Consider the following 12,787-nt stretch of genomic DNA (forward strand, 5'->3'; position numbering starts at 1 on the left):
TTATCCGGTTGCTTTCCAAAAAGGCTAGAGCGCTCAACGGTTCCACCAGCAGCATCTAAGAGGACTCTGTTCTCTGCATGAAATTAAAAGGCCTTTTAATGGCCCGGTGTCTTTAACATGGCCATGCTGGGTTTTGTTTCTGTTGTTCTGGAAAGATGTGAGGGACTCTGGATTGGTGTGCCCCACCTCTGTGGACACCTAATAGTCAAGGAGATATGATTCATATGTAAAGCACCAGCCAAGCCCACACCCGTCATGACTTGTTAGCTCACTGCCAGTTCGCAGTAACCAGGACCTATTCCTGCTATTTTGTATCTGCTCTGAGTGCCTCTTTCCCTAGAAGCATCGGGAACAACCTGTCTAAACCAGGAGATGGGCAGGCGATTCAGACCAAGACTCCAGCTAACTTTATTCTTCAGTTCAATGATTTCAAAGGGTTACAAACACCATTAAATCATTTGCACTTCAGTCTTTGGGGATTAACAGCCACCTAATTCAGCAGCTATGGGTTGAATGAGAAGCTTCTAAGTGCTGGCCAATGTGGTAGATGCCGGGCATTCAGCACTGAGCAGCAAATATGACACCCAGTGTCTCTGTGATCATTGTTCTTGCAAGAAGTCAGAATCACATCACAGCACTTGGATTTGGCCATAAAATGTGGCTTGACCTTATGAGGACTCATCTTCTCAAGGACCTTCAAAAATGGGTGTATAGCAAAACAACTGAATTAATCTCTGGATAATATTTTGCCGGGAGTGCATGGAGGTCAGCAAACTGACCTGGATCCTGTCTCCAAAGGACTAAGAAGGACAGCATCCTCTCTCTGGTCCCTTGGTTCAGCACCACTGGAAACAGGGACTGCTCCTTGCAGACCCCCCACCCCCCATTCCTCAGCTTGGTTGAGGTGTAATTGACTGATGAAAATGGAAGATCTTCCAAGTGGGCACCGTGGTGATTTGTGACAGGGATACACTGTGAACAAACTCCTATCATCTAGTGATTAACACCCCCATCACCTTACCTATTTATCTTCTGTGTGTGTGACAGAGAGAACATTTAAGTTCTGCTCCCTTAGCAAATTTCAATTATATGATACAGTGTTATCAACTGTAGTCACCATGTTTTACATTAGATCCCCAGACCTTATTCATCTTATACCTTAGAGTTTGTACCCTTTTTACCAACCTCTCTCTCATCCCCCAGCCCCTGGTAACCACTTCTCTACTTTGTTTCTGTGAGCTTGAGTATTTATTCTTTTTCTTTTTGTCTCTTTTTTAGGTTCCACATATAAGTGATATCATGCAATTTCTGTCTTTCTCTGATTTATTTTACTTAGCATAATGCCCTCAAGGACCATCCATTGTCACAAATGGAATATGGTGGGATTTCCTTCTTTCTCCTGGCTGAATGATACTTCATTGTAGATATTCACCACATCTTCTTTATCCATTCATCCATTCATGGACATTTAGGTTGTTTCCATATCGAGGCTATTGTGAATACAGCTGCGATGAACATGGGAGTGCTGATACCTCTTCAATATCCTGTTTTCGTTTCCTTCAAATATATACCCAGAAGTGGGACTGCTTGATCATATGGTAGTTCTATATTTACTAGTAGACCTTAAATCACTTTGAAGGCAGGGACTATAAACATCTTACTCAAAATGCTACTGTATTCTCAAGAGTTTAGCACCATAATTAGCATATAAGAGGCCAGCAATAAATATGTATTGAATGGATGAGGAATGAATGGATAGATGGGCAGACATGTGAATAAATGATTTACCTGTTTGGGAATTTCAAATGCACAGAATAATGAGTGTCACACATTATGGTTAATTTCCAATTTGGATGTTATGGAATTTGGATATACTTTATTATTATTATTATTTATTATTATTATTATTATTTTATTTTGGAGAGAGAAAGTCATGTGAGGTGGGGGGTGGGTACGCAGAGAGAGAGAGAGAGAGGGAATCTCAGGCAGGCTCCATGCTCAGCGAGGAGCCTGATGTAGGGCTTAGAACCCTGAGATCATGACTTGAGCTGAAATCAAGAGTCAGACACAGCCCACTGAGCCACCCAGGAGCCCCAAGACATACCATTTGTAATGCAGTTGTTAAAAAAAAAAATGCAGTTGTGTGTCAAATAAAAATGTCCCTGGAAACCCTGGTCTAGTACAAGCAGCCTAGACTGTTAGATTCTTACTCAGTCTTACTGCTGTACCCCTTCCCTGGGATGAGTCCTTAACCTGTTTACTTACATCCAAAGGGGCACAATTCCAGCTCCTTGCCCTTTTTTTGTAAAGAGCAAATGCAAAAATTCAGGAAAAATATTAGAAAGTGCTATATGAATGTATGGGGTCATTATTCTCCCCATACACCAATCCCTGCACCTCTTCAAACCCTATAGAAAGTGAGAGTGGGCCACACTGATGCCAATGTATTTAATTCCCGAGACCCCAGCTAACCATACTGCTAACTCCCTGCCTGCCTACCACACTGCCAGCACTTCGACACCCTCCTTGCCTCCTATCTGTAATCAGCTACTAATGCCTTCTCCCTTCGGGAGATCTGATTAACCCCTTCCTCCCCACCCACTGCCACTGCTGTAGGCCCCAGCCTTGGTGACTTCATGACCAAATGATTCCAGAACCCTCCTGCTTCCCCACAATGTGCAACCACTGCCAGACAAGTCTTCCTGAAATGCTACTTTCTTTTTTTTAAAAGATTTATTTATTTATTTATTTATTTATTTATTTATTTATTTATTTATGAGAAAGAGAGAGAGAGGCAGAGACACAGGCAGAGGGAGAAGCAGGCTCCATGCTGGGAGCCCAACACGGGACTCGATCCTGGGACTCCAGAATCACGTCCTGGACCAAAGGCAGGCACTAAACCTCTGAGCCACCCAGGGATCCCCAAAATGCTACTTTCTTTACCTCTATCCCTTGCCCTGCTCCGGACACCTGTCATATTTATTCTGGCCGAGCGTCGTGACCCTGCTCAACCAACCTCATACCTCATGACTCCTCCTGATGCAGCCAAGTCCAAGCCTGTCTCTAGCAATCGCCACATGCTCTGGCACCCGCATTCTTTTCTGAGGCTAGTCCACCCACTTTGATGTCCCTTGTTCTCTCCAGTTGTCTAAATGTACCCAGTTGAGGCCCACTATATGTCCTGTTCCTTCAACACCATCTCCCCCCATTTACCGAGAGCACCAGGCTCTATGCCAAGGGCTATCACATATTTTCTCTTTGGATCTTCTTCATTACCATATGAGGTAGGTCCTGTTATTAGCTCCATTTTATAGATGAGAAGGCTGAACTTCAGAGAGGTTAAATAAGCTGCCCAGGGTCACACAGCTTATGAGAGGGAAAGCCAGGATTCAAATGTAGGCAGAGCTTCCACTCTCAAACACTACGCTAATCTGCCCCTCTGTTGCCCAAGATGTCTTTCCTGAACACCCAAAGGAGGCCTTTGTGAAGCTACACATCTTCTCCAAAACAGAAAGGCTCTTCCTGCAGCATTTCTGTGAACCCGCTCCCGTTTCACCCTGAAGGCACTAGGAGGTAGTGAGATGGAGTCAAGTTTACAAGAGACGTGTGTGTAATGGAAATTAATGAGTCAGAGAACAGAATCACTACTAAGAAACATGAAGATGCACTAGAAACACTACATGACCTTACCCATGTGGATAAATGGCAGCCCCAGCCAATCCCAAGAGACCAGGAAAGCAACAGGGCTAAGTCCCCTGGGCTTGGGTTCGAGTCCTAGCTCTGCCATCTATTGGCAAAGTGACACTAGGCAAGTCATTTAACCTCCCTGAGAGGCAATTTCCTCATCTGTAAAATGCAACTAATATTTCCACGTGCCTCCCATCATAAGGTATTTTAGAAAGAGTAAATTAGAGGATGTATGTAGACACACACATGCATGGAACAGGCACTCGGGAAGGGCTCCGTACGTGTTACTTTCTGTAATCATTCCTTTCTACCTCCCTTAGAATAGTTGGTGTTTTCTCCTTTAACCATCTCTATGTGTACAGGCATTTTAATAAAAAAATAATCATGAACATGACTGATTCATTCAAAGAAACTTTTCTAGGGGTCTGGTCCTTAGGCGCCCCACTTGGACCTTGCAGGAAGATTTTGTCTCAATGGGAAGCTGAGTCTTCTCTATATCCAGCCCAATATAGACTCGCCCTGGGCTTCAAAGCCTGCTCATCTCCTGCTCTGGTCTTGCCTCCCTCATGCATTTAAAGCCTAGAGTATTACTGATACATTTACAGTTCCCAGGTCGCATGTGTCACTTCAGGTCTGTGTCTTCACAGGGGCTGTTCCCTCTGCCTGGACGGCTGTTCCTCCCAATCAGTGTTGAAGTACTGTTAATCTTTTCAGGCTATTTCAGACCGCCCAGAACCATCCCTCAAAACACACGTAACACAAAATGTGCCATCTTAGCCGTGTTCAAGTGTACAGTTCAGTGGTGTTAAGTACATCTCTGGGTTTCAGAGGAAGAAATTGAGGTCTGAGGAAGGTAGGCGACCGGCCCAAGATCACAAGGCGAGGAAGCAGTGGACAGAGGCCTGGAACACAGATAGTCGGAGAACCCCTTAAGGGTGGGGTCTGGGTCTTTTTCCTCTCTCTGCCTCTGCAGCCAGCACACAGGAGGGGCTCAAGCCTGCTGAATAAGTGAATAGTGAAGGAATGAATGAACCACTTGGGCAGCCTTGTTGGGGGAACCTTGTGAGTGCTGGTCTGAGTGGCCACGCTGCTAGCATCTATCTGCCTCTGCTGGTCTCCAACCTGCAGGCTCATCCAGGTAGCAGAGGATTCACATCCATGAATCAGACAGACCCTGAGTCCCAGGATTTGAGAGCCAAGGGGAAAGAAACAGAAAAAAAGAGAAAAAACCCTAGTGTATGGACCCTGGCCTTGGGGACCCCCACCTCCCTGCATGGGGCTGGGTAGCTCACCTGAAATGCCCGTCCCTCTGTGAGTGACCTAGGGAAACCCTGCTTTGGCCTTCAGGCCCAGTGCCCACACTGCTCGTTACTGTCACGCTGGGGTCCCCCAGGAAGAGCAGAGCTCTCCTTCCTCTCGCTTCTTGCTGTCCCTTCATTTAGCATTTGTTTCATGTTACTATATTACAAACGATGTCTGTGTCTCCACACTCCCCAAATCTGGAAGCTTCTTAAGGGTGGTGGCTGTGTCTTATCTCATCTCTAATCTCTGCAGCATCTATGCTAGGAATAATAGACACTGGCAAGGAACATTTACAGTCACGGAGGGTGAGATTCTGGTTCCAGCACTGCCACATACCAGCTTCGTGACCTTCAGAGCAAGTTTCTCAACCTCCCGAAGCCCCAGTGTCCCCATCTGTAAAAGGGGAGCAGGAATTCAGCTGACTTGATAGGGTTGTGATGAGAATTTAATAAGCTTAAGTTCCCAGCTAGACCTCATTAAGTACTATTATTATTAATAAGTCTTTAATAATTAATCAGAGACCAAGAAGAGGCACAAATAGTTTTTCCTTCAATTAACACATAAGAAAGACATGATTGCAAGAATCAAATGACAGGGGCGCCGAGGTGGCTCAGTCGGTTAAGGGTCTGCCTTCAGCTCAGGCTGTGATCCCAGGGTCCTGGGATCGAGCCCCTTTCCAGGCTCCCTGTTCAGCTGGGGGTCTGCTTCTCCCTCTGCCTCTGCCCCTCCCCCCGCTTGTGTGTACTCTCTCTCAAAGAAAGAAAGAAACAACAGTATGAACTCAGAGAAACATAAATAATTGGGTTTGCTCTAAGTGCATACTAGATACAGTCCTGTTCATAATCTTCACGTTCCTGCTACGATAATTCCTGCAGTAAGTTACACAATCAGCTGCCCATCCAGCAGAGAGGAGAGACGGTCACGTTTCCTCAGAGCTCGGTCTCCCACACGACAGCCTAAGCTGTCCCTACCCCTTGTCACACCTTTCACACTCATGGAAATTCCTACCACTTATCAACAAGATTGATTAAAGAAAGAACCAGGACTATAAACAGCAAAGGATAATTTAATTGACCCTTACTTGCCCTCTGTGGTCTTATTCTCCATCCAGGGTGCTGATGTGACCTTTTAAAAACAAAACCCAGGGCATCTGGGTGGCTCCGTTGGTTAAGCATCTACCTTAGGCTCAGGTCATGACCCCAGGGTCCTGGGATCAAGCCCTGCTTTGGGCTCCCTACTCAGTGGGGAGTCTGCTTCTCCCTCTGCCCTTCCCCCTCATTTGTTCTCTCCCCTTCTCTCTCTGTCTCTCAAAAATAAATTAAAAAAAAATTTTTTTAAAAAGTGAAAACAAAACGCAGGTCATGTTAATCTCCTGCTTAACACTCTGTAGTAGCTTCTTCTGTAATAGGAATAAAATCTGTATGTTTGTGTGTGTGTGACCACAACCTAAAAGGCCCTACCTTGGCTCCTCTCTGATTCATCTCCACTCTCTTCCCTGACTCTCTGGGTGCCAGCCACCTTGGCCTTCTGTCTTCCTCTAACACAGCTAGGGCCTTTGCATTTGATCCCTGACATTTCCTGGCAAAATGTCACCTTCTTAGATATTTTCTGACCACCCAGATGGGAAATATCCCTCCCCTATTAATTCTCAAGTAACACTTACCATTTGAGCTACATTATTTGTTTGCCTACGTATTATCTGACACCTTCATTTCTCTGAATAGAAGCTCCCCGTGGGCAGGAACCTCTTCTGTCTTGCTCAATGCTGTATCCGCCGCCCCTAGAACACTTTCTGGCACTTACACTCAGTACCTATTAATTGAATGAATGAATAAATGGGGTGCACGGGGGCGAAGCAGATCATGGTCATTTTTCACTTTTTATTTTTATATTTCAGATGAATTTCCATTTTTTAATAAAGTATGCATACCATTCTATAATCTGAAAAAAAGAAATAATGCCAGCACAAAATAAAACTGAGATAATGAAATTAGCATAGTTCATCAGACAGATGAAAGGAACACAAAAACCTTTGCCAAGAATCAATGATGTGGATTGCCGGCAATCCGTATTATTTCCGCCTCCACACTGTTTATACCTGAAGCTTCAGCCAGGGGAACAATCTGCTTGCTAGTCAGTACACACCCTTGGACTTTTAAATAATCGTCACCTCCCCTGGTGATTGAGCTTTCCACTTAATTCCAATCCCCCACTCTCAGCACACTTATTTCTACCATTGTGCTTTTGCCAATGCTTTTACCTCTGGGGCATTCCCTCCCCTGCTGTGCCACTCTCACCTCCCCATCCCAGCCTTGAACCCTGCATGTCCCCAGTCCAAAATCTTGATCATCCTTTAGGGGACATGTAAGCCTATCATGAAATGGCTACGACCACAGACAACTGTGCTTTTAAAAAAACTCCATGCTTTCTCAAAAGTCACCTTGTCTTTGTGTCTCCCTCAATTAATTATAGTTGGGTGAAAGCAATATTTTTATATATCTCACCACACTGAAATGTCACTATCCATTTTCCAACTGAGTAAAAAGAAAAAAAAAAAAAACTAACTCACTGCTAGTGGGAAAATGCTGTCTAAGGTGGATGGGAGCAAATGCTTGGAATCCTTCTCAAAGGAGAAAACACCAGGTGGTTTTCAAGGGTTCAGAAGCCATTCCTCCATACGTTCCCATGAGGAGGAATGTGGTGGGTACACAATCATTATCTGCAAATTACAAAGCAATGGACACAAGAAAAGAACTGACTGGTAAGCTCAGAATAATCTTCTCTCATGTTGGCTGGTGCCATCCGCTTCTGTCCTATGATGACAACCATTCAGCGCCGACTTTCAGTGTGCCAGGCTCTGTGCTAAGTGCATTATATACATTATCTCATTGAATCCTCCGGACAGCCTTTAATGGTCATGATGATGACTATCCTGTAGGGGGAGGTTATGGAGAGGACATGACCACCATTTGACCCAAGAGCTGGCCCTGGAGCAAGGGGAGACTCCTCACCCCTGCCCTGTCCTTGAAAGGGACCAGCATTTTCACAGGGGAAGCCATTCCAAGGGCACAGCCTCGAGAGAGTTACCTAGACCATCTGGAAGTATACATGACTGAACCCTGTTCAGGCCTGCATAAAAACTTTTAAGATTCTAGAGGGCAGACATGGAGATCTCCTCATCTTGCAACCACATAGAAATGTCCTTGGTTCTTGAACCTGCCACCTATGCATCTGGAGCAGCCTACCCATCCTTCCTCTCTGTGTATGGGGGGGGGGGGGGGCGGTTTGAATCTCACCAGGGGAAGCTCCCAAGGTCTCAATCTAACAAATGGCTATTTTGTAAATGAGGTAGCTGACAACCAAGGAGGTGCAACAATTTCCTAGGGTGACAAAGCAACAAAGCATTAGAGCTGATTTGGACCCAATTCACCTGATTTCAAAACTCCCATTCTTTGCTACTGGACTATACATATCTTCCATCTGAAAACTATAGTTAAAATTAAAGATAGTAGTTAACACAATCTACACTGAGAATGACCAGTTCTGCAATCATTCCCACCCCCCCCCATGCTTAAAAAATTCTTTTTAGGGGCACCTGGGTGGCTCAGTGATTGAGTGTCTGCCTTTGGCTTAGGTCATGATCCCAGGGTCCTGGGATCGAGTCCTGCATCGGGTTGCCTGCAGGGAGCCTGCTTCTCCCTCTGCCTATGTCTCTGCCTCTCTCTGTGTGTCTCTCATAATTAAATAAATAAAATCTTTAAAAAAATAAATAAAATAAAAATTACTTTTTGAGTAACACTCAAGGTTTAACATAAAATATTTAAATATAGGTAGGAGTTAAAGCATGTCTTCTTTTTAAAAGAAGTATTTATTTCTAAAGTAATCTCTATGCCCAATGTGGGGCTCAAACCTCTGACCCCAAGATCAAGAGTCTCATGCTCTACCAACTTAGCCAGCCAGGTGCCCCAAGCCTAGCTTCTTTGTAATACGCTTCTTTTTTTGCCTCCAGCATTTCATCCATTACAACTTTCTGTTGACTTGGCAATTATTAATTCCATAGAATCAACAGTACTAATTTTCACATTCATTAATAAATAAACGGAGGTCCCACATGTTATGATATGAATCCACAGATCCCGAGGAAGTTGAGAGGAAGTTAAAAAAAAAACCCACTTGTATCCAAAAGGGTCAGAGGGTGTCCGGGTGGCACAATTGGTTAGGTGTCTGACTCTTGGTTTCAGCTCAGGTCATGATCTCAGTGTTGTGGGATTGACCCCTGTGTCAGGTTCCTTGGTGGATGTGGAGTCTGTTTTATATTCTCTCTCCCTCTTCCTCTGCCCTTCAGGCCTGTGTGCATGCCTCTCTCTGTCTCTCTCTCTCACAAATAAATCTTAAGAAAAATAAAACTAAAAACAACAACAACAAAAAAAGGTCAGGTTGCAGACAAGAGTCCAGAGATCAAAGCTTTCTAAAGATAACAATCCCAGTTTTAAGATTCAAAAGCAGGACTCTGGATCAGTGCTTTAAGAGTATTTCAAGTTTGAATAGGGGTGGGGGGAGAAGCAGATTTCGGGATCCAACCAAAAGGAGATCAGAAACTGCGGTCTTGTATGTGAACAGGAAGCAAAAGTCAGAGTCTTTGATGATTTGGAACAGAGAAGATGAGAAAGCCTTTCTACCAGGCTTTTAACAGTTTGCAACCTAAGTCTCAGAAGGATAAAAATTTCAAGAGCTCAAATGCTGTAAAGTGAGTGTTTGGTATGATTTTCCTGTATGTTTGAAAACTGTCCTAATAAAATGGCAAGAGAATGAAAAGGTAGAAGAGAATTATTAGGGAACTGACCAACACTGCAGTGTGAGTGTAGAGTGTCACTTTATGCACTCCCTTGTGAAAGATGGAAGGACAGACTCTGTTGCTCCTACAGACATAGTAATTAAAAAAAAAAAATCAAAGCAGCAAACACATATTGAGCACTTACCTTGAGCTCTACAGACATTTTCTTATTGAGTTTTCACAATGAGGCTATAAGGTAGGTCCTATGATCATCTCTTTCAGAGACCAGAGGCAGAGTAAGGCTTAGAAACGTGTCTCAGGTTAGTCACAGAGCCAGCGAGGGGCAGAGCAGAGCCCCATTCAAACCCAGAGCTTATGGGAACACAGCTTCTACTCTACAAGGACCCAGCATTCTTTCAAGGCCACTGGGAGCTCCAGAGACCAACAGGGTGGCCTCATATTTGTAAAATTGCTATATGTCTTCTGGGATTCTCTCAACAGATTTAGAGCTTCCTAAAACTGTGAAAGCAATAAACAATCATGTTAAAAGCAGAGAGGGGCTCTGAGTTCAAATCTGACTCTGGAGCTTCACTGTCAGGGCACCTAGCAAGCCCAGGCTTTGCCAGCTATGAAAAGGGAGTCCACGATATTCACCTCGGGAGGTAGCCATGGGCACCGAATGAGATGATGCATTTAAAGTTCTCAGCCCAGGGCAGCCCGGGTGGCCTAGTGGTTTAGCGCCACCTCCAGCCCGGGGTGTGATCCTAGAGACTGGGGATCGAGTCCCACATCGGGCTCCCTACATGGAGCCTGCTTCTCCCTCTGCCTGTGTCTCTGCCTCTCTTTCTGTCTCTCATGAATAAATAAATAAAATATTTTTTAAAAAAAGAATAAGTTCAGGGACAACTGGGTGGCTCAGTGGTTAAGTGTCTGCCTTTGGCCCAGGGTGTGATCCTGGAGTCCCAGGATGGAGTCCCACATGGGACTCCCTACATGGAGCCTGCTTCTGCCTCTGCCTGTGTCTCTGCCTCTCTCTGTCTGTGTCTGTCATGAATAAATAAATAAATAATCTTAAAAAAAAATAAAGTTCTCAGCCCAGGACCTGGTGCGTGGCCGTCTATCAAACCGGGCAGCCATTGTGGGGATTATTCTGAGCTTGTAGGAAGCAGAGCCCCTCAGTCCTGGTGTCATGCCAAAGTACCAAAGCCAAAGGGCCCCTCGGTCCTGGTGTCATGCCAAAGTACCAAAGCCAAAGGGCCCCTCGGTCCTGGTGTCATGCCAAAGTACCAAAGCCAAAGGGTTTTGAAAGGAGGAAACAGGAGAAAGGACCCAGATTTTCAAAGGAGCAAGAAAAGGCAAAAGATTGGGAGCACTGTGAGTTCCAGGTGCAGAACTGAGCCCTCGAATTGTGATTTCAACCTGAACCCTTGAGAACTGGAATACAGTTGAGCCATTCTAGGAAGATTTTCTGAATTTGTAATTACAGGTGTGGGGAAAGGGCACACACACACAATCTCCTACCAAAAAAAAAAAAAAAAAAAAAAAAACACATTCACAATACTTTCGGCCAACAGAGCTCTGCGATTGGTGCTGAGCATGGTTACTCAGAGCCAAGGCAGGAAGCTGAGGGTCCTTGAGAAGGGTGAGAGGCCCTTCCCAGCCCGGCAGGAGGCACCGCGCTAGCACGAGCAGCGCAGGGGCAGGGGCAGAGCGCCCGGCTTTGCAGGGAGGGCTGGCGACCCTCGGGCCCTGGCGGCCGCCTCTAGACTCGAAGGCAGGAGTTTTTAACCACTGCGCCCCATTCATTGCCAACAAAAACCCTCCGTTTATTGGTAAACATTGTTGGCACCCAAACACCGTAGAGAGACTCGCCCGTTTCCGAAGTGCCTTCTAGGATTGTCCCCGAACCAGAGACGGAGGGAGTCGAGGCAGAGAGCAGAAGGGTGCGCACAGGGTTAACGCTCCCCTAACCCTGAGCTTCCCCACCCGCGACCCGGGAGCAGGCGGGGGAAGAGGCGCTGGGGATTTCAGGTGTGTGCCCTGAACCTGAAACAACGGGGGAGAAGCCCGGCGGACACTCCCCCCTGTTTGCAGGGGGGTCCAGCCGCTCCCGCGTCCTAGCGCACCCCGGGCGGAGAACCGCCTCTCCCCTGGCGGCCGCGGGCAAGACCCTACTTTCCGAGACGGGCCGCGAGCTTAGGGATCCGGGACGACCGAGTCCCCCCCCCCTCCCGTCCCCGAGCTCCCGGTGCAGCCCAGGCTGGAGGGTCCCCCTTTTGTTCGGGGAGAGCGCGGCGCTGCGCGGCGCTGCGCATCCCCCCGCGCCGAGAGCCCCGCTGCGGGGGCGCCCCCCTCGCCCGGCTCCCCGCGAGCCCCGCGCTCCCGCCACCGCCGGCTCCAGCGCCCGGATCCCCAGCTGCCCCCCTGCAGCCGAGCACTCACTTCGCCCCAGTCCCTCGGCCGTCCACGCCGTCTCCTCCACCGCCCCATAGCGCCTCAGAGGCTTCTCGGTTTCCAGGTGGGTGGACAGAGATTGCTTTAACTCCATCGCTGATCCCCGCGGGCAGGTCGGCGGGTCCCCCCTTTACTCCATCCCCGCCGCGGGCTGCAGGGAGGGAGGCGGCTCCAGCCAGCAGCGTTTTAAGGGGCCGGGCGCTCGTGACGCTGCTCCATCTCTTCCGCCGCCAGGGCCGGGGAGCGCCGACTGGTACCCAGCAGGGGGAGGGATGCAGGGCGCATGCGCAATGCGGGCGGCGGGGCCCGGGAGGGGGGCGGGAGGAGGGAGGGGAGGAGGGAGCGGCGGGAGCTTGGGGGTTGGGTAGAGAGAAAGAGGGGCAGATGATAACTCCAAGAAGAACAACAGAAACAACTGAAATGGGAAGTAAAAATAAGGCCCCTGCCCATTGCTGGAGCTGGTGGTGATGCTCGGCCTGGGCACTCTGCGCCGCTCGGGCTCCGTCAGCGCGCTGCTAGGATTTGAGTGGGATTTGTGAGCGCATCCCTAGCTGTGGGCGACGGATCCAT

General features: G+C 47.3%; 1 protein-coding gene across 3 annotated transcripts in view; it reads right to left on the minus strand.

The window, feature by feature from the left end:
- Positions 1 to 12,489, minus strand: part of BMERB1 (bMERB domain containing 1) — a 130,776-nt gene extending 118,287 nt beyond the window's left edge. For all 3 annotated transcript variants that reach the window (XM_038540279.1, XM_038540278.1, XM_038540280.1), the window contains exon 1: positions 12,206 to 12,489. In XM_038540279.1, the coding sequence (XP_038396207.1) occupies positions 12,206 to 12,311 (106 nt within the window). In that variant the 5' untranslated portion in view covers positions 12,312 to 12,489. The remainder of the gene's footprint in view (positions 1 to 12,205) is intronic.
- Positions 12,490 to 12,787: the final 298 nt, after the last annotated feature.

This window comes from Canis lupus, chromosome 6, assembly GCF_011100685.1.
Source record: "Canis lupus familiaris isolate Mischka breed German Shepherd chromosome 6, alternate assembly UU_Cfam_GSD_1.0, whole genome shotgun sequence".
NCBI classification, from domain to species: Eukaryota; Metazoa; Chordata; class Mammalia; order Carnivora; family Canidae; genus Canis; species Canis lupus.